Source organism: Rhinoderma darwinii, chromosome 8 (assembly GCF_050947455.1).
Source record: "Rhinoderma darwinii isolate aRhiDar2 chromosome 8, aRhiDar2.hap1, whole genome shotgun sequence".
Classification (NCBI taxonomy): Eukaryota; Metazoa; Chordata; class Amphibia; order Anura; family Rhinodermatidae; genus Rhinoderma; species Rhinoderma darwinii.
In genome coordinates, this window is record NC_134694.1 from 104637228 (window position 1) to 104664940 (window position 27713).

Here is a 27713-nt window from a genome sequence, read left to right on the forward strand (position 1 = left end):
TTGTTGGGGGATTTCCCCATTGAATTTAATGAAGAGGTAAAACCCGAAACAAATAGCAGATGTTCCATCGCAAAAATCACAACTCAGAAAAATAGATCTCATATTTACCCAGAATTCTGTGCGTCTTCGTCCTGGCCAACCTCCTGGGATGACGTTACAACCCATGTGACCGCTGTAGCCAATCACAGGCTGCAGCGGTCACATGGGATGAAACGTCATCACAGGGCTGCAGAAACTCAGGACGTCGGAGGGATGCGTCGCCATGGTAAGTATATCCTATACTCGTTTTTTTAAGTGCAGGATTTCCGCAGCGGACATATCGGCCGAAAAACTGCACTACAATTTGCAGATACGCACAGTGTGCTTTTACGCAGCGTATATGCCCTGTGTGAACATACCCTTAAGCCTTATTCACAAAAACACGTCAAGAATGCATGCTTTATACTTCTCATTGACATCAAGACGCGTTTTTTCGTGTAAAAAAAGAAGAACCAGGTCAATTCCTGGCGCATAAAATGCGCAAAAAACACGCAAAAAATGTGCATAATTCCCATAGTCAATGGGAGTACTAATTACGCGCCCAAAAAACGCCAAAAACGCTTCAAAATACGCGTCAAAAACACATCAAAATCCGCATAAAAAACGGCTGTACTTGGTTAGGTTCGTGCACACGTTGCGGGAAAACTCCGCTGCGGACTATAGGCTGCGATGCGGAATTTGGTGTCCGCAGCATACACTGGCTGTTGCGGACGTGCAGCGGACTTGTTCTGGACTCATTGCGGAATTTCTCCATTGACTTCAATGGAGAGTCAAAATTCCGCAATGAAGTACGCAGATGTTATGTGTGTTGCGTAGCGTATTGGTTTTAAGAACATGATATTTCTTAATTCTGACTGGACCTATGTATTTCTAGGTCTATAGCCAGACTGAACGCCCGTAATCATGGGCCGTTATTAGGGCACGGGCAGGCCCATAGAAGTCAATGGGGCTCCCGTAATTACGGGTGACTACGTGTGTGCACCCGTAATTACGGGAGCGTTGCTAGGCGACGTCAGGGGATAGTCACTGTCCAGGGTGCTGAAAGAGTTAAGCGATCGGCAGTAACTGTTTCAGCACCCTGGACAGTGACTTCCGATCACAATAGAGATCAACGTGTAAAAAAAAAGAAGTTCATACTTACCGAGAACTCCCTGCTTCTTCCTCCAGTCCGGCCTCCCGGGATAACGTTTCAGTCCAAGTGACGGCTGCAGCCAATCACAGGCCGCAGCGGTCACATGGACTGCCGCGTCATCCAGGGAGGTCGGGCTGGATGGCGAAAGAGGGACGCGTCACCAAGACAACGGCCGGGTAAGTATGAATTTCTTTTACTTTTACTAGGGAAAGGGATGTCCCTTCTCTCTATCCTGCACTGATAGAGAAGGGAAGTACTTTCACCTGAAGACGCAACGGCTAATCCGCATCAATTTCCTGCCCATTTTAGGCAGAGCCGCAACAGAATCTGCAACGCAGATTATGTGTGGCATTGATGCGGACAGTGGCGGCAGAAACACGCCACGTCTGGTCATGCCCTTAGAGAACAATATTTCTCCTTTCCCAGCAGGCAGTGAGGACCATTCTGGTGAAAAGGACCATCAGCTCTTTATTGGAGGACTTTTCAACCACCCATCGTTTGTTGGTGGTTTGAAAAGTCTTCCCATGTAAAAGGACCTTAAAGGTGTGGTCTGATTTAGAACAACCATTTTCTAATATTAGGAGTTTAGTTTCTAGAGAGGATTTCCCCTTTAATAACGTCCATTAACTAGCCGGCACAGACAGCAGCTGCAAAGAGTGTCTCTTGCGGTGGAGGACTCAGAAGGTTCACTATTTTCAATCAGCACCTTGTAATGCTTTATTTCCCCTGTGTTGGTGCTACAGGGGAATTGAACTCTTGCTACCAAGTTCCCTGTAAATAAAAGCTGATCACTGGGGGTCCCAGCACCAGGATGTCCTGTGATCATCTTCATTTCAGTGGCAATAAAGGATTTGTACAAAGCGGACAACTTTTATAAGAAGATTGAGGTTGCTCTTTGGCCTAGTTCCTTCAGGAATTTTGAGGCATATTTTGAACTGACAGCATTTTTATAATGCGTTTTTTGTACATTTTTCGTCCGCTGACACTAAATTTAAGGAAATTGCAAGAAACGCGGCAAAAAAACCTTAAGGCTATGTTCACACGGAGTATTTTGGGGGAGGAATATCTGGCTCAAAATTCCGTTTGGAACTTTGAGGCAGATATTCCTCTCCCTGCACGCCGATTTTCGCGGCAATGCTCGCGGGAAAAAGACGCCGACGCCTCCCATTGAAATCAATGGGAGACGTTCTCGGGCCGTTTTTGCCGAGTTTTGCGACGCGGTTTCCGCGTCAAAAAACTCTGCAAAATACCCCGTGTGAACATAGCCTTAGAAACGAGAGCCGCAGGATTTTTTCTACCTCTGATTGATTTCAATGGGAGGTCAGAGGCGGAGACCGCTCAAAGAAAGAGCATGCTGATTTTTCTGTGAACGACCAAAAGCCACCTGGGAAGAAAAATGCCTCTGCCTCCCATTGAAATCAATAGGGGGTGATTTTGGACGCTTTTTGGCGCTGATTTTGACATAGTTACCGCGTCAAAATCAGCACCAAAAAACTCTGTGTGAACTGACCCTTTCTCTGTTGATTTTTTTATCATTACAAAAATTATTTTATATTGTTTATTAGTTTGTATTTTAAAACATAAGCGTTAGGCCCTGTTCATACGGAGTATTTTACAGGCAGAAAAAATCTGCCTCAAAATTCCTGAAGGAATTTTGAGGCAGATTTTGACCTGCCTGCACTTTCTTGCCGCGTTTTTCGCCCACGGCAATTGAGCGCCACAGGCAAGAAAAGCAGCGGAAAAACGCTTTCTCTGCCTCCCATTGATTTCAATGGGAGGTCAGAGACAGAACCACGGGAAGAAAGAGAATGTCTCTTTTTTTTTCCCCGCAAGCGACTAAAAAGCTGTGTTAAAAGGGCCTTATGGTTTTTCAGTATGACATTTTTATTTACATTTAGCATGTCAATAGGGCTCCATTGTCAGACGGAGGCAAAAAGAGTTTCCTTTTGGCCTCTGTCTGTCCGGTATACATCAGTATACCACAAAAAAAAACAGGTATGGAAGTGTAGTAGACTACGCTATTCTGCAGAACAGTAAAAATAAAAAGTAAAAGTTATACATATATGTTTTTTAACATGGGCGATGTGATGGATGGTTCATTTTCTTCTATTCTCTGTATTAAATTCGATTATGAATTATCAAGCAGTCCCGTAGCATCCATCTTGCATGGAGTCTCCATTTTTGTATTTTTAAAGAATCCATTTTAGTGAATAAAAAGTAATCTGTTGCTATAAGACAAGTATATTAATGCTGATTTTGTATGTTTCTTAGTTAGCTATGTGTGTCCTTGGTGCTTGTGAAGCTTGTTGCAGGAGATGCGTAGTGACCTCGAGGCTAAAACAGCTCTTTCATAACGAATGAAGGGGAGTGAGATAAGAGTTGACTCTAACCTGGAGAAAAGGATACTTTTAGTAGGAGAGAACAAGCTCATAAAGATAGTATTGTATTCTTGCCGGTGAATTTGCAGGTGTTAAGTCTGACGTAAGCATCCAATGAAAAATTATAATATGACATTTGAAATGTATTGTATGTCTGTGATTGGTTCAATATGAAATATTCTCATATATGCAATTGGCTGAGTCAAAGTTATTGTCACATTGTCTCTGATTGGTTAACCTCAAGTCTACACCCTTTTTGAAAGATATTATTGTGATTGTTTGAACAATAAATGGCAGGAGTATTTTTGAGCATACAAGCAGTGACTCTGTGTCTCTTACTTCTCTCCGATATATCGATATAACCATATTTGCATCTGGATAAGTTCCCTGAGTGAGTGTCGGTTGATTCACTCGTCTAAAATTTCAGTCTAATATATTTTGGGCCATGATTCTTTCAACAGAGCCTATCGGTGATTGATCTCACTGTATGGCATCCATCTCAGGCATCCATTAAACGTATCATCATGAGCTTTCAATCGCTAAACATTACGTATACATTACATGGATACCATTAAAGTCTTTGGTAGGCATCTGTCACAGCCTACATTTCACGTATACGTTGGGAGCTTTTCCCAGCATATATGGGAAATGTAGGCCAAAAAACGTTGTGAACATAGCCTTAAATTGACTGTACACATTAGATTAAAATTGGCTATTTTCAGCCCTCGCCCTAACATGTATAGGAGCAGCAGGACTGCCCCCTAATGTCTGCCATTAGGAAAAAGAAGGATCAGGAAAGTTGCATTTGAATATGACTGATCCTTTATTCCCCCAAGAAAGAAGTCGGCCCTGAAGTACTGCTTATCTCCATCTCCCTATGCAAGTAAACATTCACGTTTGAATGACCCGTATGCAAGTTTGGGGAGTTGGGAGAGATAGCTGGCATTGTTTAGTCAAAGCTATCAGACTTTTTAGATGCAGCAGTAATAGCCCATCTATTTATATTTATATTGTGGTCGTACCCAGGGCCAGCCTTAGGATAGATGGCGCCCTGTGCGAAATTTTCTTTCAGTGCCCCACCCATCATAAAAAAAGGCCCCATAAAAAAGTATAATGCCCCCCACAGTATAATTTATAGTGCCCCACACAGTATAATTCCCTTTATAGTGCATCACACAGTATAATGCCCCCTTTAGTGTCTCCACACAGTGTAATGTCTCCTAAGTGCCCCCACACAGTATATTGCCCCCCACTCAGTATATTGGCCCCTAAGTGCCACACACAGTATATTGCCCCCTGTAGTGCCCCCACATAGTATAATGCCCCCTTAGTGCCCCCCACAGTATAATGTACCCCCTCCCCTGGGTGCCACACACAGCCCCCCTTGTAGATAGTGCCCCCTGGAGATTCTGCCATACAGTACCCCTGTAGATAGTGCCATACAGCCCATCTCCCCCTTGTAGATAGTGCCATACTGCCCTCACCCCCCTTGTAGACAGTGTCATATAGCCTCCCTCTCCATTGTAGGTAGTGCCATACGGCCCCCCACCTCCCCCAGTAGATAACGCCCCCCGAACAAACAAAACAAAAAATTATACTAACTTAGGCCTCGTTCCCGCGACGAACGGAGCTGCTCCACGACGCAGACGTAATCCTTGCTTAAGCCGGCGTGATTCAGTGACTTCATCGCACTGACCTGCGCAGGGATCCTGTGCCTATTAGGCTGCAGGCCTAATGACCTGTAGCCTAGTAAATGGCAGAGCAGCGAGATACCTCCCTGCTCTGCCAAAGTGTTCAATAGTATCTGCGTCCTAAAGACGCAGATACTATTGAATGTGGCGACGCTACCGCTATAGCAGCCATGGCGGCTGGTAGCAGCACTACCGGGCAAGGTGGGGTCCATCCCGGTGGGCAGCACAGGCCCCCTCACATCACGGGCCCCATGGCATCCGCTATGGGTGCTACAGTGGTAGTTACGCCACTGAGCCGAGAAGGAGCTCCAGGCGGAAAGGCAGCTGCAGAGTCCCCGGGCTCTTCAGAAACACAAGCAGGGGAAGAGAGCCAGCACAGCGCCCCTTTCCACCTGCTGGAGTGATGCGCTCTGTGTGATGGCACAGGTCGCACACCCCAAAGGCCGACACTGGTTGTACCTTCTTTTTTTCTGACACAGAGCTCCACATCCTCCATTCATACTTTGATACAGTTGAAAGATAAAATTCTGTCTGCCTGCACCCACCACCTGGTGGAGATCATTGCATAAGGATTTATACAGCTCCCACTGACCTCATTAGGAGCTGTATAAATCTGTATGCACTGAGGTCCCCCTAGTGGCTGCTGCAGGTTAACAATTTTTTTTCTTGAAGTGAAGTTGCTGTAGCTGTTCAGTGCTGGGAGCCCTCTCACCGTGGGCTCCATAGAAGTGATTTAAAAAAACAAAAATAAAAACCTGAATCAAGACTGCAATACGTGAACTTGACTTAAATAAGGTGATGGCAATTCACTTATATATAAGAAAAGGTAAATATAACCAATGACAAAGAAAAACCAACATATTATTCAGAAGACAAATCACTCTTTAATCCCTAGCTTTTATTGTAGAAAATATAATTTTCTGTGACATAAAAATCCTCAACTCTGTCACCAAATATTACCAAAACTTTTAATTATATTTAACAGTGTACCAGAGAATCATTACACAAGGAGACTGCGGTTAAATTCATAGGCAACCTTTAGTCTAGTCTTCCCGCTGGGCTGGGACCAGTGCTGGAAAAGGGACTGCAGGTGATGGGATGGGCTGAAGCCAGTGACGTGGACTGACACAGACGCCACCTAGAGAGAGAAAAAATAGAAAAATACAAAGTAGTGATTGTTGTTGTTGCTGTGTCTCTTAGGCCTAATTCACACGAACGCTGCGCATCTCGCACGTGAAAAACTGCAGTTTTTCACGTCCGAGGTGCATCCGTACTCAGTTGAGAGTCTATGGAGGGATGCGTGATGCATGAAAAGATAGGACATGTCCTATTTTCCCACGGACCCTTCACATGGTCCGTTGAAACAACGGCTGTGTGAACGGCCGCATTGAATAAGATAGGTCCTTGGGACGGCCGCTGTTTCAACGGCTGTCCCACAGACGTTTAACACGTTCGTGTGAATCAGGCGTTAAGGTGCCACATTTTCTGGCTGGTATACGAGACCCGATTGACGATATAGCACGTCGATCGGTGCTGCTCGTTAGCTACATTTACATGGGGCAATGATTGGAATGTATGTGGACAAATGCTTGTTAATATAATCGTTTTTCCCACATACATTTTGATCTTGTCGGCACCACATCCCATGTTTACACAGGGAGATGTGCTGCCGACTAGCGACCCTTTCTTTGGCAGCATAAAAGAAGCGATCAGACGATGAGTGAGCGTTTGCTGGTGTGTCGGCTGATCAATGCACTGTTTACACAGAGCAATGATCGGGAACGAGCGTTCATATAAACGCTTGTTCGCCCAATCATTGGGCCGTGTAAAAGGGCCTTTTTTGTGTTCACCATTTAACTAGATTGATCTTAAAAGGATTATCTGGTAGATGGAAGATTTGGTCACCCTAAATGTGGCCATACAAGGAAATATGTCTTACAGCTGGTAAGACACTTGCCCACTTTACTACCTCTCAGCAATTTATTGGAGAGCCGATCATTACACGTTTTTCTGATTCGTGGCCCTATTGTTGGTACGGTTGTTTTGTTTGACCAAAAATGTAGCAATATACTGTCTTATTAATGTAGGAAGTTGCCATAGGGGGTTTTATTATAACCCAGATGGCCCATTGATTTCAATAGGTGCCATGTAATAAATGATCTGCAGCGTGTTTTGTCAGTGACTACTTCCCCATGCGAAAATAATAGCTTCCCCTATGATCAGCACATCGCCATTAGATAGGCAAAGGTTGCCTAGTTGTAACATTGGAAATTAATTTCAGTTAAACATTAACCATAGTAGGCTCTTCAGCAACGCGTTCATTTAAAGCATGCCTAACCCAGAATAAGCTGTCATATGTGTGTACATTAAGAATAACACTATTTCTGGCCATTATATGACTTGTATTCTGCATTATTTAGCAGTTTTCCCCTCTGCAGTCTCTATCTTTAATTCTTAGTTTTCTCTGAGATAGTGGGTGGAGGCTAACTTCCATCATGTCTTCTATACATTGCACACAAGAAGAGGAGAATCCTGCTCTCCAATAACTTTGCAGCACACCCTAAGTAGAAGAAGCGGCATGGAGGACGTCATACATCAGTAATGAGCAGTGTAGCTGTAAATTCAGTCTGGGGTATTATAGAACACTTACTAGAGGCTGCTGAAGCCTCTCTGTGTGTGTCTCTATAGCTTTATTCAGATGAACGTTGAAATTGTCAGTGTGACGGATGTTTTTTATTGGCCGCCATGCGGCTGCATGTATTTCTATAGGGCTATTTACACAGCCATTGTTTTAACGGACAGTGTGAACGGCCCGTGAAGAAATAAGACATGACCTATTTTTGTCCGTTTTCATGGATCCCTCAATAGACTCAAGTCTATGAGCGATCTGTGAAAACGGGTCCTGCATGGGTGCAAATCAGCCGTGCAAAATGGCAATTTATCACGACCAATTTGACACACGTTCCTCAGAATAAGGGTTTACTCTGCTCCTGCTGCCTCCTCCCGCTCCCCTTTCCATAGACTTTTATGGGCAGCATGTAATCTGATCCCGCAGTGAACTCAAAATCTGTCTATTATTTTAAGACAGAAAAAGTAGTAGTGAACAGTTAGGATGGGCAAGTGGAGGAAAGGAGCCTGTTAAGTGAAGAAGGAGGTATTTTTTTTATCTAATAAGATATATTACAAAAGTTTTTTATATTCGCATGCACTATTGATTTATGCAAAGTCTGTTAAAAGGTTAGTGACCATTTAATACAAAATGTAAAGCCACATATCGTGTCAATGAAAACTACAAGCTTTGCAGGAGTTGATTTGTAATCCAAGCTGCGGTTCACATTTTGCTTTGACTTCCTGCTTTTAGAGGGTAGAAGTGAGCTGCTTCATTCACAGTAAAGACACAGAGCTGTTAATATGATTGCTACCTTACATTGTGAAATACTGATAAAATAAGAACAAAAACTTAAATGGACAGTAACTTTTCAAACAACTTATTCTAATCTAATACTATACCTGATATAGATCAACGTTGTAATTTACTTACTGTTAAAATTTGGTTGTTTTATCCATGCAAATTCTGTGTGAAGTCACTGCCACTAGGTGTCTCCCTTCCTGTAATCTGCTGTACACCGCCGTTATCTAGCATTGGCCAATCCTGGTTACCCCTAGATGGGCTGCAGAAGGTGGGGGTCTGTCACTTCACTGCCTGGCTATAACTTTTTAGGGAGAGGGGGTAGCAGGAGGTGGGAGCAGAGAGAGAGTGTGACTCAGCAACATATGCTGCATGTAAGTCTATGGAGATGGGAGGGGTGAGCAGGGGGTGGAAGCAGAGAGAAACACACAGATGTAAAGGTAAGATTTCTATGTCACTCCAGTGCTGGATTCTCAGCTACACTGCTCATTACTGCTGTATAATGTCCTCCATGCTGCTGCTGCTTCTATATACTGTATATATGTGATAGATAGAGATACTAGAGCAGGATTCTCCTCTCCTATGTGTGCAGTGTATAGAAGACATAATAGCAGTTAGGCTCCGCCCACTAGCTTTGAGACAATTGAGAATTAGGCCTCATGCACACGACCGTAAAAACTCCCGTTATTACGGGTCGTAATTACGAGCCCTAATAACGGGCTCATAGACTTCTATTGGCGACGGGTGCCTTCCCGTTTTCTCACGGGAAGGTGCCCGTGCCGTTGAAAAAGATAGAACATGTCCTATTTCAGGCCGTAATAACGGCACGGACAGTCCATAGAAGTCTATGGTGCTCTCGTAATGACGGGTGGCTACATGTGCGCACCCGTCATTACGGCAGCGTTGCTAAGCGACGTCAGTAAATAGTCACTGTCCAGGGAGCTGAAAGAGTTAACTGATCGGCAGTAACTCTTTCAGCACCCTGGACAGTGACTACCGATCAGTATAAACCTGTAAAAAATAAAAATAAAAGACGTTCATACTTACCGACAACTTCCTGCTTCCTCCAGTCCGGTCTCCCGCCCGTTGCCTTGGTGACGCGTCCCTCTCGACATCCGGCCCGACGTCCTGGATGACGTTTCAGACCATGTGACCGCTGCAGCCAATCACAGGTCAATCACAGGCTGCAGCGGTCACATGGACTGCCGCGTCATCCAGGGATGTCGGGCTGGATGTGAAGAGAGGGACGCGTCACCAAGACAACGGCCGGGTAAGTATGAATTTCTTTAACTTTTATTACAGAAAAGGCTGTCCCTTCTCTCTATCCTGCACTGATAGAGAGAAGGGGCTGCCGATTAGTGCAGTGCTATTTTGCCGCCAAAAACGTGCTCGTAAATACGGGTGGAATACGCGTGACACCGGACCCATATTTACGGGCACGGGTTCGTAAATACTGGTGCAAAACGGGTGGAATACGTGTGACACCGGACCCGTATTTACGCCAGTATTTACGGGTGGGAAAAAATACGGTCGTGTGCATGAGGCCTTAGAGATAGAGCTTGCAGAGGGGAAATCTGCTAAATGATGCCACATACAAGTCATATAATGGCCAGAAATAGTGTTATTCCTCATGTACACACATGACAGCTTATTCTGAAAAGTCCCCTTTAAGCTTTTTTTAAAAATGTCACTATTTATAATTTAGGTTGTTTCTGACCTTCGTAAGTTTGAGCTCTGGGTCTCTTGCTAACCATGTGCTCAGTTTGTGTGGCTGTGGCCTCTGTTTAGGGACTGGAGAAGATGCAGAAAACTTGGTTCTGTTTGGTGGACCCTGTGAAAAGAAAAAATTTCACACTATTAATATCAGTATACCAGCTGGAGTGATGTCACTGTAGTATATATATATTCCTCTGAAAGGATAGACTGCATTATTATAGATATTGTTTAAAGGGTAACTAAACGTTCAATAAACTTCTGACATGTCATAGTGACGTATCAAAAGTTTTGATTGGTGGGGGTCTGAGCACTGAGTCCCCCACCAATCGCTAAAACAAAGCGGCAGAAGCGCTCAAGTGAGCGCTGAGACGCTTTGTTTCTGTTCAGCCTTTTCCGGAAATCGTTGTAGCGGTGAACGAACTCAATAGAATGTCTATGGGCCTGTACACCGCTACATCGACTTTCCGGAAAAAGCCGAACAGAAACTAAGCAGCTCAGCGTTTACACGAGCGCTTCTGCCGTTTCATTTTAGCGATTGGTGAGGGTCTCAGTGCTCGGACCCCCACCAATCAAAACTTCTGACATGTCACTATGACATGTCAGAAGTTTGTTGAACGTTTAGTTACCCTTTGAGGCTATGTTCACACACTAAAGTAAAAACGGCTGTAATATACGGAGCTGTACGCAAGGGAAAACAGCTTCTGATTTTCAGATGTTTTTAAGGTATCAATTGTATTTTGAGGCGGTTTTTGGAGCCATTTTTTAAGCTGTTTTTCTATTGACACAATGAAAAACAGCTTCAAAAACAGCTCAAGTGACAAGCACTTCTTTTTACAGGGCCTTTTTCTATGCGCCGTTTTTTCAAACGGCCACGTAAAAAAACCCCCGTCTGAACGAAACGTCGTTCTTCCCATTGAAATCAATGGGCAGATGTTTGGAGGCGTTTTTTTAGATGTTTTTCGAGTCGTATTTTACCTTTTTATCTAATATTTCTTTACAGTGAAAGAGGATTATAGAGAAAACCCAGATGGTATAGCCTGAGTGAGTAAGAGACTATCTACATCGCCTAATATGATATGAATAGTATAACAGATGGGAAACTCTTTGGGGGAGTTATACAACTTCATCTCTATGTTTGTCATCAGACCAACAGATACGTCTTTGGGGGAGTTATTCTGTAAAGCTGCATCTATAACATTTAGCATTGACTCAATGGAGTGACAACAGATGAGTAAAGCCTTGGAGGAGTTATCTTTTTTTAATACAAAGCTCTGCAATTGAAGGTTATTTGAGTAACTGTGCAAAAAGTGTGAACTTTTTAATTGTTTTAGTCATTGACAATCATTAACTCTAGATCTTCTGTTTTAGTACAAGACTAGTTATGTATATACATGAGGTATCAAAATGCACACACAGCTCCATAAAAAGGGTTCTCGGCTTTGGACAATCCCTACTTGTTAAAAGGGACCCTTGACAATAAGCTCTTCATAAAGTGTCCTCCTGTTGGGACCCTCAGCAGTCAGCTGCAATCTGTGGGGAAACCTGGGTGTAAGGGTTCGATTTACCTGCAGCGCCTCCACAGGGGAAATTAAGTATTACACGCTGCCCATTTATATCAATGGGTTATCAGTGTAATGCAGGTGGCTCCTTGTAACCGCTCTCCACCACTGGCTATGAGATAAAGATCCTGAATAGGGGACCCCCTCTATTAACTCAAAACTCACTAATAGGGTAAATGAAAATGGGTTTTCTAAACTGGACAACCCCTTTATTTTCAGTAGTCTACATAGTCTAGTCTTTTCATTCTACAACAACAACTGATGTTCAAGTCTGGGGTAGCACAGAGGACAACTGTTTTAGTTAGAAAATCCTCCACCAGGCCTCTCTTTCTCAAGTCTTTCTTACCAGAGGTTCCCTATTTCTGAGACTGGCAGGTTGGGGGTTTGTTTGGATAAAATCCTTATGGTGAGGTAGTAGCATCAGCTTTAAAAAGGGTTTTTCCAGCCAATAATATTTATCACCTATGCGTTGGATCAGTTGGGGTCCAACCGTGCTCACTATTTTCATACCTCCCATAGAATTGTATGGAGCGGAAGAGCGCATAGTCAAATGCAGCCATACAATTCATCCCCATCTTGGACATGGGGTCCCTGGTTTTAGCAATTGGTGGGGTTCCATTAGTGGGGTTATTGGCTGGAATACCCCTTAATGAGCAGAGCTGCTTAGACCGTGTCTCATTATCAACAAAACACTTCCTCATGGGGTTGTGGCACCTATATTGGACATCCTTGCTGATTATGATTGCTCCTTATGTATGGAGCTAACAAGTGCACGATCTCCTGACGGGCTGTATTGTCGATCGGCGCTAGTTTTCATGACCAGAATCGCGCTGTCTAAAAGGACTTCATGTGAAACCATTTGTTGTACCTCTATCAAGGCACATGACAATAACTTACAGATAGCTTCGTCGGCTTCCTATGAAATTGTCCCCAGTGTGTGGGCTGCTGTACAGCACTGAGGAATATCTTGGAGCTGTAGAAATACCAGATAATAATCTTGAGCCTTATTGAATTTACACAATTTAAAGGTAGGATGTATGTACTTGATTTTAAGTAGATGTGCAGTTTGACAGATGGTTCTCAGTCTTGGAACATGGATTCACCCTGTTGTTTTGTGTTTACATCTCCTATGAAGTTATATGTCTACATGGTAACAGACTACAAAAAAAACAACAAACGTGTCTAATATGATCCTGCAGTCACATTACCTTCCATTTGTTCCCTATGCCTTACTAACATACATTTGGAACGTTTGCAAGAATAAGGGGACATATGGATAGCAATATGACTTCAGGATCAGACTACACAGGGTTTGTTTGTAGTCTGTTACCATGGAGACATATAGTGCTTTATGAGATCTATAGACACAATACAATAGATTTATAATGAAGACTATATGCAACGTTGATTCAATTTAAATTTTAAGAGTACTAGATCAATACAAAAATGAATAATGGTTGCTGTATAAAGTAGACCTGCCCATTAAAACTTAATTGCACTTGAATTGCACTGAAAGTGTTAAAATATTCTATGCTGCTGTTTAAAAAAATCTCCAGCAGGAAGACTATGTCTCTCTTGCTCTTCCCCATCTAACAGCAGTAATAAAAATAAAAATTATTGCTAAAAATTACTTTACAATCCAGTATTCCTATTTTTTACTATAGTGTTGGCGAAAAAAACCAACCAACCAACCAACCAACCAACCAACCGACCAACCAACCCAATTACTCTATAGCAAGTGACTGTTAGGGTATGTTCACACGCACTGTTTTCAGATGTAATTTGGGCGTTTTACGCCTCGAATTACGCCTGAACAACGGCTCCATTACGCCTACAAACATCTGCCCATTGCTCTCAATGGGTTTTACGATGTTCTGTTCCCACGAGGTGTTATTTTACGCGTCGCTGTCAAAATACGGCGCGTAAAAATACGCCCGCGAAAAAGAAGTGCATGTCACTTCTTGGGACGTTTTTGGAGCCGTTTTTCATTGACTCCATTGAAAAACAGCTCCAATAACGTTCGTAAAATACAACGCGAGTTGCTACAAAAACTTCTGAAAATCAGGAGCTGTTTTCGCCTGAAAACAGCTCCGTATTTTAAGACGTATTTTGCTAAGCCGTGTGACCATATCCTCACCAGGCAGGCACCAGAAGCATTTTCTAGTACTTTCTATCAATCACAGCGCTGGCTGATATTATTTACTAGAGAGTCTAAGGGTTTGAAAAATCTAAATTTTCATCAGTTTCCCCTTGCATTTGAAGATCAACACCAAAGAGAAGATCCTTGTGTCATTCACCACCTCTTCAGGCCCTGCACTAGGCATATCACAGTTAATCCATTTTTCCTGGAGTGTTAGGTTTCATTCACACCTGTGTCGGTGTGCTCTGTTGTGCTGCTCCGTCAGAGGAGCTGAACAGGGGTATAACGGAGGCAACGGTTCCGTTGCACGACGGATACAACCGGCGGCCGACGGAACCAATTGACTTTAACGGGTTCCATTGGCTTTCCGTTGGGTTGTCCGTTGTTTTAAAGGAGACTAAAGTGTATCATGCTGCGCTATTTTCTCCGGTAATCTCTGCGACGGAGATGTGAACGAAGCCTTAGGGTCAGTTCACACAGAGTTTTCTGACATGTTTCCGCATCGGAAAACGCGCCAAAAAACGACGGAAAATGCCTCCCATTGATTTCAATGGGAGGCGTTTTTTTCCCACGAGCGGAAAAACCGTCTCACAGGAAAAAGAAGCGACATGCCCTATCTTTGGGAGTTTACGTCTCTAAACTCCCATTGACATCAATGGGAGGCAGAGAAAGCATATTTCGCTGCGTTTTTTCCCCGTGTCGCTCAATGGCCGCGGGCGAAAAACGCAGCGAAAATTACAAACTGAACTTTGAGGCAGATTTTCTGCCTGCAAAAAAATCTGTGTGAACCCAGCCTTACCTTATTTTTGAGAAAGCTTGTGCCAATTTATATTTACTGGTGATGTTTTAATTTTTGACGGAAGTGATACATTTTTATATGCAATCAACAGGATAAAAAGCCAAAGAAGATAACTGTTTCACAGCAAACTCACCTTATCATTGGGGTTGATATGGAGAGATGAGAGGTAGGTGCTGTGTAGCTGTGATCCTTCCCACTTATATAGAATATCAGGGTCTCTTGTGTGTTCAGATGTGGCTCTACGTAGATAGTCTGTAGATCTGTAATCACAAAACACAGAAGAACCAACGGGTACGTATGAAGCAGGGTGAGGGAGAAAAAAAAATAAATGGAGCCAGCCATCAAGGTGCTGGTTCACTCCACCACAAACCCCATCCCAGAACAGGAGGGCCAACTTCATTTGAGGGAGTCATCTGCATGGGCCCATAACATGACCTGCATCTATGGTATGTATACCACTGCAGTGGTACAGAGGTTCCTAGTACCAGGAAATCAGGGGTATTTCAGGAGAAAACATTTAGGGGGCAATTTATTAAGAGTGGCGTTTCATATGCCAGACTTATTGGAAGAAAAGTCGTAGTGAGATGCGACACATTTGTTAAGAGGCGAAAGCATCTTCCGGCCCAACCGTACGCCACAATTGTGGTGCAACGACCGTGGCCATGAGCCATCAATTACCCCGCCAATAAAATAAAAAACACACATACTGACCATACCACTCGTCTTCTCTCATCCGGCTCCCTCATTACTCCAGCGCCACTTGTACAAGTTCCTGACGCCAAGCAGCATCATGGCCTTGTATACGTTATTTATTCATGCCAAACCTGTGCATGCAGAAATAGGCGACGTTTTGGCCCCCACTGGGCTTTCTTTAGTTGTATGGGGCCGATGGGACAACTCTGCATCGCAAGCAAAAAGGAGTGGTTGCTGTTCCTGTTTTTTACATTGAGGGCCTTATATACAATGCAGCACTTCAATGCCATCAATACTGTGTCGCATACAACATCCTGACGCTGTTCGTCGTCATTATGTTGTATGAGCCGAGCCGAAGTGATATGGGAGCCGGAGGGGAGAAAAGGAGTGGAGAGGTGAGTATTATTAATTTTAATTCTTTTAAATTTCATTTTTTTTTTTAATTATTTGAAAGGGGGAGGGGAGACTGATGGGGGACCAAGCTAGGGGCTCTACCTTCCTACGCCCCATAAAGTGAAATCCACGCAAGCTAGGAGCTAGCATAGATTTCCATTTTAATTTACACCTGTTTTCTGGCGAAAATTATAATAAATTTGTCTGCCCCTTTTCCCGAAGCCTTACCAAAAAAACTGGCCAATGTGGCGCAAAAAGGTTAAAAGTCGCGATTTGCACGGAAAATTGGGACCTTTGGGCCCTTTTGAGACTTTTGCGAAAGGTTGATAAATTAGTCCCTAAATTCTTACATTTTCTCCACCAGTAGGGGGAGCTCACTACATATGAATTTATTATCCCTATGCAGTGAACTCCCCCCAGCGGTGGCTGCATGTATCATGTGACTGTGTGAAGGGAAGAAGGGGATTTGGATTTCTGTCCAGTAGATCACTTGATATAAACCATGCTAGATCTTCAGGTATATGAGATATTAACTAATAATTACCCCAGGCAACCATTCACACAGCACTTTATTTACAATTTGTCTGGGAATCGAATTAGTGACTCTTTATGACCAAAGTACTACTCCACAGATATAGAACTTACCTTCTCCATGTCGGTTTATGACCTTGAGGTTCAACATCATGTAATAAGGATTCCAGTGGCTGAACTTCTTCTTCTACAAGTGCATGTGACACTGAAGGAAAGCAGTTTTCAAATAAGTGTTCCAGACTGGTCTGAAGAATGAAGCAAAGACAGGAAAATACTATTACATTGTAACAAATATAGAAGGGATACAAAATGTGAGTGTTATGGCCGCGGTCCCGGACTGCCAGCATTACTCACCCGCCAACGGCTGCGACCGCAGACCCACGAGCTCATGCCAGCATCTCCCTCCTCTGAGACGATGGCACATGGTACTGTCCTCGGCTGCTACTAAGTTGCACGCGCTCGCTCCCGGAACCTTAAAGGGCCAGCGCGTGCAACTACAAAAAAAAACTATCCAATCCCTACTCACCCTGCTGTATAAAAAGGACTCTGCCTTCTTCCTCCTTGCCTGAGCGTTGTAGTGTCTACCCATGTTCGTTATTGCAAATGGTTCCTTGTATCCCATGTTCCCGTATCCAATAATTGTGTTTGTTCCAGTGAGAAAACCAGTGTCGGAGTTGAGAGTGTCATATGTACCAAGTATCATCTGTGCCAAGTGTCGTCTGCTTCGACACGTGTTTGCTACGCCACGTGTATGATACGCCAAGTGTCTGCCACGCTGAGTATTTGACAAATCTTCTACCCAGGTACTCTTGTCCTAAAGACTAGAGTTGTTTGGCTAGCTGCAACTCCGCTATGGCAGAGCGGCCTAATGGGTCCACATACCCCTTGACCGTGACAGTGAGACTCATAAACTGCACTGGGATTAGAAAAAGGGACTACTTTTTGTACTGAAACAGCGCCACTTTTGTTCATTGGCTGTGTGTGGTCTTGCAGCTAGTTTCACTAGAATGGGGCTAAACTGCAATACCAGACAGAGTCCATAAACAAGAGGATCACTGTTTCAGTAAAAAAAAGTAAGCCCCTTCTCTAATCTCATATAACCCCTATAAGAACATTTTTGAGATTCTGGGCTTTGCTTGAAGAGAGAACTGTAACATCTCTGTCAAACTGTAAATGAAGGTAGACATGACAATTTCACCAGGAACGTGCAGTAGGTCAGACAACGTTGGATAAAAAAAATAGTATGGTGACCAAAAGATTGTTTACAAATGATGGAAATAATTTGCAGCAGAAGTCCATAGTCCTGTTGTATGGATAAGACTTTGTAATCAGAGACCTCCATAGAGCGCAGACCTCAAGCTCTTAACTAAAATGCCATCTAGACATCATGTACTAAGTGATGCCCCTAACCTGTGTTTTCTGATTTAGCAGCATCCAGGAAGTAGCTAACTTACATCAACCTTGTTCAACTCTGCACACTAAGGAACTAAAATGTTGAATTATGTGAGTTGTTTGGACCAATAAACCTGCAATTTTGATTGGGATGTCGTCGTTTTTACCCTTTTTATTATTTAGGCCCATTTGCCTCTTAGTCGGAAGATCTACTAAAGTGGATTTTTTGAGAATTTAGCCAACGACGTGCTTCTATTCTACCAAGACCTTGCGGCACATTCTGGATGCCATATAGGAGAACTGAAGGCCATGTAAGCACAATGCACCTGCGAAGCCGGTGCCATAACTCCATAAATTACGCCAGTACATAAACACCTGCATGTGGGCTGCATTCCCAGTCTTCTTGTTATCCTTATTTCCAGTGCTCAGCAATATTGTCAGGCTCCGTGCATGACCTTAGAGACAGCTAGTGAGCAAAAGCAATGTGGAAGCCACGCTGTTAGCAACATTACACTTTCCACACCCAACAACACTTTTACGGCTACTTCTCATCCCTGCCACCATACCACTATCTATCTCACATTACCCATCCAACTACATGCCAATGACTGCCTTAATGCCTATTCTAATACCCAGTTACATTATCTAATCTATCTATCTATCTATCTATCTATCTATCTATCTATCTATCTTTAACCAAATTACCGCTTTTCTTCCACCAATATCGCCAATAGGCTATAAGATCCAAAGCAGCCTGCCCTGTCACCCTTCTCTAATAGCAGCTATAGTGTCAACTCAATTACCCAGACATGATGTACCTCCCGCACATAAGAACATTGTCAGTGGTACATTCTATTTATTCTCTATGGCACTGCCAGAGATAGCTGAGCGCTGTACTCGGCTATCCCCGGTAGTCCCATAGACAGTGAATGGAGCGGCAGTGCGCATGCGCGACCTGCCGCCCAGTTAAGTTGCCCATACATTTTCAATAGCTGTCAGCCGAACGGCGCTATTGCTCCTGATTTCCCCATACACATACTTGGCTTGGACTGAGGTTGCGTGTTTATGGTGGAGTCGGGTGAAATATATGTTGAGAGCTATGAGGTCCACATGCCCTAACAGGTCATAGGGACATGGGCTGCTCTAATAAGATATCTGTGTTCACTGACCTTTTACCAATGTCACTAATCTGGTACCTTATATTTTTGCCTCCCTGAGCACTACATGCAATCTGCTATCCCATAAAAGTAAATGGACCCAATAAATCAGTTGTAGCTCCTTCAATGAGATTAAATTGTCATATGAATACATGGTGATTAAAAAAAATCAGGATACACTTGCAAGTTGGCCTCCACTTTCTGTAAAGGGTATAAAGTCTATGAAGACAACCTGCCCTGGATACACTCAGGAGTTTATATGAAGGGATTGCATTATGACCGAGCAGAAGTCAATCCAAACGCATGGGTTTCAAACACAAAAGGTGCTTGAGATTTTTTCATATCTCATTCACATATATGTATCTTTATGTAGAAAACATATTCTCCTCTAAACGTATTTCTTATGGATATTCTAGAACAGTTGTCACCTGAGAAATAATTTTCGACATGGTCATTTATTGGCAGGTAATAGAGTTTAGTCGTCTAAGTTAGCCCAGTATCGATCGTCATATCCAGTCTTGATTGTCTGTTGGGCATATTTTTGTGCAGAAACGACTTTGGCACATTTTTCAATATAGTCTTCCATCTTGCCAAAAAAATTTGTTTCTACATCGGTAATGGTCATTTGTTCTTGGGAGGTACATATGATAATACCCAACGTATGCCCTCAACTGAGCATGTGTGACAAAATGTGGGTGGGTTTGTTCTTGCAAACATCAACTTGTATACATGATCATTCATTAAGTGAATAATGGTTGACATTAACACACTACAGCAGACTGCATCAAGAGTCGGATGTATGAGTTGTCGTTCAAATGTCTAGTCCCCCCACCTTTATCTGTTTTAAATGGGACCTATCACCTCTCCTGACATGTCTGTTTTAGTAAATAATTGTAATAATTGTATTCCATATGGAAAAAACAATTCCAGAACTTATTTTCTTAGAACTCTATGTTGTGCCGTTCCTCTGTTATTCCTTCTAGAAATGTATTCATTAATTGACAAGTGGATGATACCAGTTCGGGGTGTGTCCCTACGCAGACTGCCACTGTCCAATCAGTGCTGACAAGTGATACGGTGTAGAGACACGCCCCCTTGACAAGGGGAATGATAACGCCCAGTTGTCAATTTACACATAAACTTCTAGGAGGAATAACAGAGGAACGGCACAACGCAGAGTTCTAAGAAAAGATGTTCCAGAATTGTAATTTCATGGGGAATTCAAGCCTTTACTAAAAAAGACATGTCAGGAGAGGTGACAGGTCCTCTTTAAGTCAAATGTCTGTGGTCAGCTATTGTCTGGTGGAGGCAGAAATGGGGGCCAGCATCAAAACAAATCTCACCTAGAGACAGAATTTGGAATCTGCACTTGGGGAAGGTGCAGTATGACACCCCCACCTGCTAGGTTGCATAGCAGTGGCGTGGCCATCTTTTCTGGTTGGTCCACTACTCATGTGTTGGGATGTTCTTTGCATTAAAATGAAGTTCCGGAAGGCGGATTGAGTTTTTGTAGATCATATTCCACTACCCCTGATGCATCAATGAAACGCGTACAACAAGAAATAATAATGTAAAACATTAGTGCATTAGAATTACATGTAAGGGTTCAGCTATGCCCATCACATATGACGATGGATGTCACCTGCTGTGATCATTCACCTTTACCACCAATTCTTTGCCGCAAAGAGGTCTCTATGGACCAAGCATAAACCAGTAGATCAGACTGTTATAAACATTTACGGTAATCTTTTCCACGCTCACTTTGTCTATAGAATTTTCTCTCGTGCACAATGTTGTGCTATCTTCGCACCACCAGCGCCCACCGTGCTGTACTGTGTGCACCTCCTGATCATCTGTCTGTGGTTCTTCAGCATCTGCATCTCTGAAGGCCACCCAGGTGTCTAGAAATGGAGAAAAAAAAGTTGATTTATTCCCAGTATCGTTCCACATATTCTATTTTCAGAAAGTAGAGCAGCGTACGGAGAATCATTATATGAGGGAAGAAAGGCTGGAGCTAGATGACAACATTTGTCACACAGTGGAAATGTTATAGCAGAAAATCGTACTGCAGGTGTTGTAGTCTCACGTGTATATGTGCTAGTGGTAAGGCCCCATGAACACGACCTTGTCTGTAATCACGGGCCGCGATTGCAGGCACGGCCGTTGGCCGTGGGCGTTTTCGGCCCGTGCTCCCATTGGAGCAAGCCCCGTAAAAAGCAAAAGAACAAACATCTCCTATCTTTTGCGGTACACTTCTATGGCCCGGACACCTTCCGTAAATATACGGGAAGGTATCCGCAGTCAATAGAAGTGAATGTGTCCGTAATTGCGGACCACAATTACGGTCTGCAATTACGGACGATTATTTCGGTCGTTTGCATGGGGTCTAAGAAATATGGATGAGAGGTGCTGGAGACATTAGCCAACAATCTAATATCTATGTGTTGTTGGGGAAACATGGACTGGAAAGTCTAAGGCCTTATGCACACGACCGTGGTGTTCACGGATCCATGTGAGGGCTCCGAGTCCGCACCGCAGACACTCAGGACATGTCATTTTACTGTACGTATTTGCGAATCTTGTGACCTACTCAGGGGGTTGGGTCAAATTGGTGACATCAATTCCAACCTTTTTTTTTTTTTGTGGACTCGTAAATACTTGTGACACACGGATGGACTACTGAAGGTTTTTTGCAGACAAATGAACCACAAATACATCAAATTGATCTGTGGCTTTGCAGACCGCAAAATTACCACGGTCGTGTGCCTTAGGCCTTATTCTATTGTTTTCCCTGTAGATGAGTGGCACCAAAGCAGCTGCCTATCTTCCCCTCTCTATGCAAACAACATATTCAGGCCGTACCCAATGGGTATCTAATGTCTATGGCCGACTTAAAGAGGTTGTCTTATTAAGACAACCCCTTTTTAAAAAGAGGCAGGCATGGTGATCAGCTGATCACTGCGGGTACAGTTTCTGTACCCCTCGGCGATCAACTGTTATCGCCAGGGGAGGTCAAGGCAAGACACACAGTTCCCCCGCCGCTGGCTTACATGCTGGCCATACAAATGAATGGCCGTCCATGTAATGCATGGAAGCACCGGATCGGCCGGCATATAACTACGTTATCAAAATAACCAGCAAAGTTATGGGATAAAGGGCATCATTCCATATGTTGCACTGATGAGTCCTAACAGGATTGGGACAGCTGTATACAAATTTAAATAAATATTTCCGTAATCTCCTGCTTTATCTGTACACTAGCGGCTCTAGATACATAATTAGGTACTGTGGGGAAATTATTGTATCTTAAAATGGAGAATAATCTCTTCAGAACAATTTGGGAAAACCACATTGTGAGAATTTATTAACCACTGAGCAGGGGGATAGTGATCCTACAAGCAGGGCAGGGGTTATCTGATGAGGGAGCAAGCGTTATCACCAGGACACGTGGCAGGACACTTATGAGGTGCTTGTAGTTATAACAGAAAGGTGGCCATACTCATTAGATGTATGTTGGCAGGACCAGCTGATTTTTGCAGGACCAGCCGACCGTTTTGACGGAATCAATAGTGTAGTGACGGAACCCTTGCACAACGGAGGCAAATAGAAACCATTGGCACCGGATCCGTCACCATTGAAATCAATGGTGATGGAAACGGAAACCTATGGTTTCCGTTTGTGTCTGTCAGGGCTCCGTTCCGACAGAATGCTCAGACGGAACGTCGGCCTAGTGCAGATGTGAAGGAAGCCTAATGTGTATGACGACTTCCCGACTTTTGCCCGACAGCAGATGTTGGGGAAGAGAAGGGTCGGGCATGTTGAATTTTAACAAGCCCGTTCCTTGTGTTTGTTATTAGATAAGCCGCCATCAGAGGAGTCTAATAGAGGCTTTTCCCCCTGAGAACACATGTATGCTTGGTTGAGCTGAGTGTGCATGTTTATGGGGGGAGTCGGACAGAATAGCTGTCAGTCGAACTATCTAAAAATGATGGCCAGCTTTAGACCTAATGATACATTTGACTTAAAAGTGCCCTTACTCTGATGAGGAGCAAAAACTCTGAAACAGCTCTTGATAGATGGGTGTTTCTGGTTTAGCTGATATTCCTAGTCATGTTTCAAGGCTCTTTGATGGGTCAGATGTTGACTCATCAGGTGGCTACCTATGGGTGGCACTAGAGAGACAGTTTTTCTTCCTGGAGGAGAGCTTATTTGAATTTTAATAAAGTGTCATCTATATTCTGCAACATTCTAATATACTTTATATTTCAATTTGACACCGTTTTTAAGATTTCTACTGCGGTCAGTGAATGGAAGCATTATTGTATTCATGCGGAGGCTGAAAACCAGTCCTGATCATGTTCAACTGATACAGGAATATCATTAGGCTAGGTTTACAGATTGTATTGTTGTGCGGTACAAAGCCATAGCAAAAACTGCATGTATTGACATTATACAGTGATTAAAGCTTATGTCCAGCTTTGTAAACCATTTTGTTATTGCTCCAATGCAGCTAAAATATTAAAAGGCAGCTTTTATAAATGGTCTTCATTAAAAATATCTTAAAATTTGGTGTATACAGCGCCTATACATACCTATGTGTCTCCATGGTTACAGCAAACAAACCCTGTGTAGTCTGATCCTGCAGTCATACTCTATTCCAGCTGTCCCTACTTGCTAATGCACATTTGGTAGGTTATAAAAAGTAGGAGACAGATAAAAAAGGAGGGTGACTACAGGATCTGACTACATAGGATTTGTTTGCAGTCTGTAACCATGGAGACACATGAGTCTGCAGAGAAGCTGTAGACACAAAATGGTAGTATATTTTAAATTAAGATTATAAAGAACGGGTAATTTGATGGATCTGTATCTTTTTTAATTTATGTAACTAGTTGCAAAGTTACTTATTTTAATTTTATTTTAGATGCACAAGAATGATTGCAAAGGTGGACAAAGTCTTCATAGCCTTCATGCTTTATTTTCCTTATACTGAAAAAACTGTTTGGCACCAATGTGAGGCCATATGTACTAACATTTTGGATGTGCACATGTAGAAAACTTAGGCCCAGTTTATCATTTTGAAACACCGCCAAATAACGCACCAAATCGGCCTCCATTGATTTCAACGTAAGGTAGAGGCATTTTTTTTTATTGGTGGTTTTTGTCCGCTTGCAGGAAAAAGAGTCACTCCCTATCTTCGAGCGGATTCTGCTTCTGAACTTTTATTAAAATCAATGGGGGAAAAAAGGCATTGTTCGTTTAGAGCGGTTTTCACATGTTTTTTGACCAAAAACCACCTGCTTTTTTTACAGTTGCATAAAAAAAACACCTAAACCGCCTAAAAAAACTGCCTAAAAAATGCCTTAAAAAACACGTGCATTTTGAAATCCATCTTTTTCCAGTAGGAAAGTTTGAGGCACATTTTTCTTGCCTGACAAATAAACTCAGTTTGAACTAGGCCTTAGGGTATGTTCACACTGCTTATTTTCAGCCGTTTTTCAGGCCGTAAACGCTCTGAAATATGGCTAAAAAGACGGAGGCTGAACACCTCCAAACATCTGCCCATTGATTTCAATGGAAAAACGGCGTTTCGTTCCCGACGTGGCGGTTTTTACCGTGGCTGTTTGAAAAAACCGGTACGTAAAAAAACACCCTGTAAAAAGAAGTGCATGGAGCTGTTTTTCATTGTGTAGGTTATAGAAAAACAGCTCCAATAACGTCCGCATAAAACGCATCAAAAAACGTTTGATGATTAAAAAACGGCTGAAAACCCTTGAAAACAGCTCCGTATTTTACAGCCGTTTTTCGTTTAGGGTGTGAACATACACCACGTTTGGTGCTGATTATGATACGGAAACGACGTCGGAATCAGCACCAAAAAACGGCCCAGATCGCCCCCAATTGATTTCAATGAGGTAGAGGTGGTTTTTTTCCAGGTGGCTTTTGGCCACTCATTGAAAAAAAAAGCAGCATTCTCATTCTTCAAGCGGTTTCCGCCTCTGACCTCGCATCGAAATCAGTGGGAGGCAGCAAAAGCCTGCGGCGCTCGGTTTGAGCGTTTTTTTGTGTTAGTTTTTGCTTTAGATTCAATGTCCGGAGGAAAAAAAAATGCAGAAAACAAAATGGCCAAGAATTATTCTGCCTGTCAAAGAACTCTGTGTGAACTAGGCCTTAAGGAGGTTTTCCACTTGAAAAGAAAAATCTTGTCAGTGTAAGGGTATGTGCACACGTAAACTGCATTTACGTCTGAAATTACGGAGCTGTTTTCAGGAGAAAACAGCTCCGTAATTGCAGACGTAATTGCTCGTCCTCGCATTTTGCGAGGCGTCATTGACTGCCGTAATTTAGAGCTGTTCTTCATTGAATTAAATGAAAAACGGCTCAAATTACGTCCAAAGAAGTGTCCTGCACTTCTTTAACGAGGCAGTCATTTTACGCGTCGTCGTTTGACAGCTGTCAAACGACGACGCGGAAATTACTGGTCGTCGGCACAGTACGTCGGCAAACCCATTCAAATGAATGGGCAGATGTTTGCCGACGTATTGGAGCCGTATTTTCAGGCGTAAATCGAGGCATAATACGCCTCGTTTACGCCTGAAAATAGGTTGTGTGAACCCAGCCTAACACCGCGGCATGGGGCCATAGCACTGAAGGTTTGATGTCCCTATGTTATGGGGGTCCCAGTTCTTGTTGATGTGGAAATCTTCAAACAGGGATCATCCCACCAAAAGGTAAACATGGGGTATATAAAGAAGCATTACAATACCCAAGAACCAGATCCAAAATAATATAATACACCCGATAAATATTTAAAAAAAAAGATTTAAAGGGACAGAGCTCAACATCCCATTATTTACTCCTGAGCCCATGATTATAAACTCCTCACCTGCTTCATACTAAACCTTTCCACGACATTATATATTATTGTATCTACACAGTGATGCCAGCAACACGCAATCCAACCATCCACATACATATGGTCGTGTCATGTGAATTCAGTCCAAATAACAGAATATCTGCATATACATAAAGGGGGGGAGGGAATAATAGGGCGTCCTGCAGGGTGATAGACACTTATCCCAAATGACAAAATACTTAATGTGATTTATGGTGATGTATTGCTATGTAAAAAGATATACGATGGATATGTGACTACAGCAGCAGACAAGGGTCAAATATAAATGTACATGAAGACAATCGTGTGTCAGGCAGAATCAGTTGTGATGAAAATACACAGATATTGATTCTTACCATCAGGCCGACATCTATGCAGACCCTTGTAGTACCACTCGTCCTCATCCTCCCCCTCCGTCTGCTGTGTCCCCTGAAATTCACCCCAAAGGACGGGGGACCCCTCCGTTCTTGTCCAAATCTCCTCCGTCTCCAGATCCTTGTCCTCGATCATGTCTCCCATTCCCAATGCAGATCTCACCGTGGTGTGAACAATTCCTGCGTCGAGTTGCTGCTGAGCAGAAGATGCCATGGCGTGTCTGATAAATGTGGTTTTTTTTTTGTGCAGGGTCCTGTGTGACCCCAAAAAAGTCCACATTCGCCCTGGTTTAGCTGGTATTATTAGCAGCGAGCAGAAGAGCTCACACAGTATTCAGCTTTCTCCCCCTCCCTCCATTTTCTGCGCTCCCCCTGCCGCTCTTTGCCTCTCGGAGGAGAAATGCTGTTTTCTCAGATTCTTACAAAAGCAGCACTGCCACCTAGCAACCCGGCCAATTACCATCATTATCTCCCAGGCAGGAGACGTACAGTATATACAGCGCTGCATTGTCTCTATAGGGACACATATTCCCCAACTGACAATGGTGTCTGTTATGTTTTATTAATCGATTCACTATAATATGTTATGGATTTTCAAAAGGGTTTTACCTTTGTATTTCTGCGATGTAAAGCTCTATAGCCACGTGTCTCGTATACTAATAGTGTACATTTTTATGGGAATGTAAAATAACATCAAGGGCTTATTCACACGAACCCTTTATATTGGTACGTAAAGTCCCTATGATTTCGTATTACGGATTACGTAAGCAATGGCGTACATAAAAGAGAGATATGGCCACATAGCAAAAATCGATAACAGACTCCCATTCTTCTGCCATGTTTTGCCACCCAGAATAGAAGATTGCCCGGTGTTTGTTTCCTCCTTTACACCCTTTCTATGACCCGTGGGCCAATACCCTACGCCATTGTTTACTAACAATGCACACTATATGGTTAAAAGTATGTGGACACCCCTCCTGAATAAGCAGGTGTATAAAATCAGGCACACTGCCATGCAATCGCCATAGACAAACATTGGTAGTAGTATGGGGGTACTGAAGAACTCACTTTAAATGTGGCAACGTCAAAGGATGCCACCTTTGCCACAAATCAGTTTGTGAAATTTCTGATCTGCTAGAACTGCCCCGGTCACATGTAAGTGGTAATATTGTGAAATGGAAGAGTCTAGGAGTAACAATAGCTTAGCCACGACCACACAAAATAAAAAAAAGTGGGGTCGCCAAGAGTTGAGTAAGTGACCCGTAAAAATCGCCTATCCTGTTGTATCTCTCATGACAGAGATCGAGACTGCCTCTGGAAGTGACATCAGCACAAAAACTGCGCATTCGAAACTTCATGTAATGGGTTTCTATGGTCACTGCACAGAAGCCTAAGATCACTGTGCACAATGCCAG

The 27713-nt window shown here is 43.2% G+C and overlaps 1 protein-coding gene across 1 annotated transcript; it reads right to left on the minus strand.

The window, feature by feature from the left end:
* Window positions 1-6101: 6101 nt before the first annotated feature.
* Window positions 6102-26721, minus strand: LOC142659701 (uncharacterized). Its single transcript, XM_075836101.1, has 6 exons — window positions 26281-26721; window positions 20791-20930; window positions 16595-16725; window positions 14997-15123; window positions 10367-10480; window positions 6102-6378 (listed from the first exon to the last, which is right to left on the minus strand). Exons 1-6 carry the CDS (start codon window positions 26576-26578, stop codon window positions 6241-6243), a joined length of 948 nt encoding a protein of 315 aa, XP_075692216.1. The 5' UTR covers window positions 26579-26721; the 3' UTR covers window positions 6102-6240.
* Between the last annotated feature and the right edge of the window lie 992 nt (window positions 26722-27713).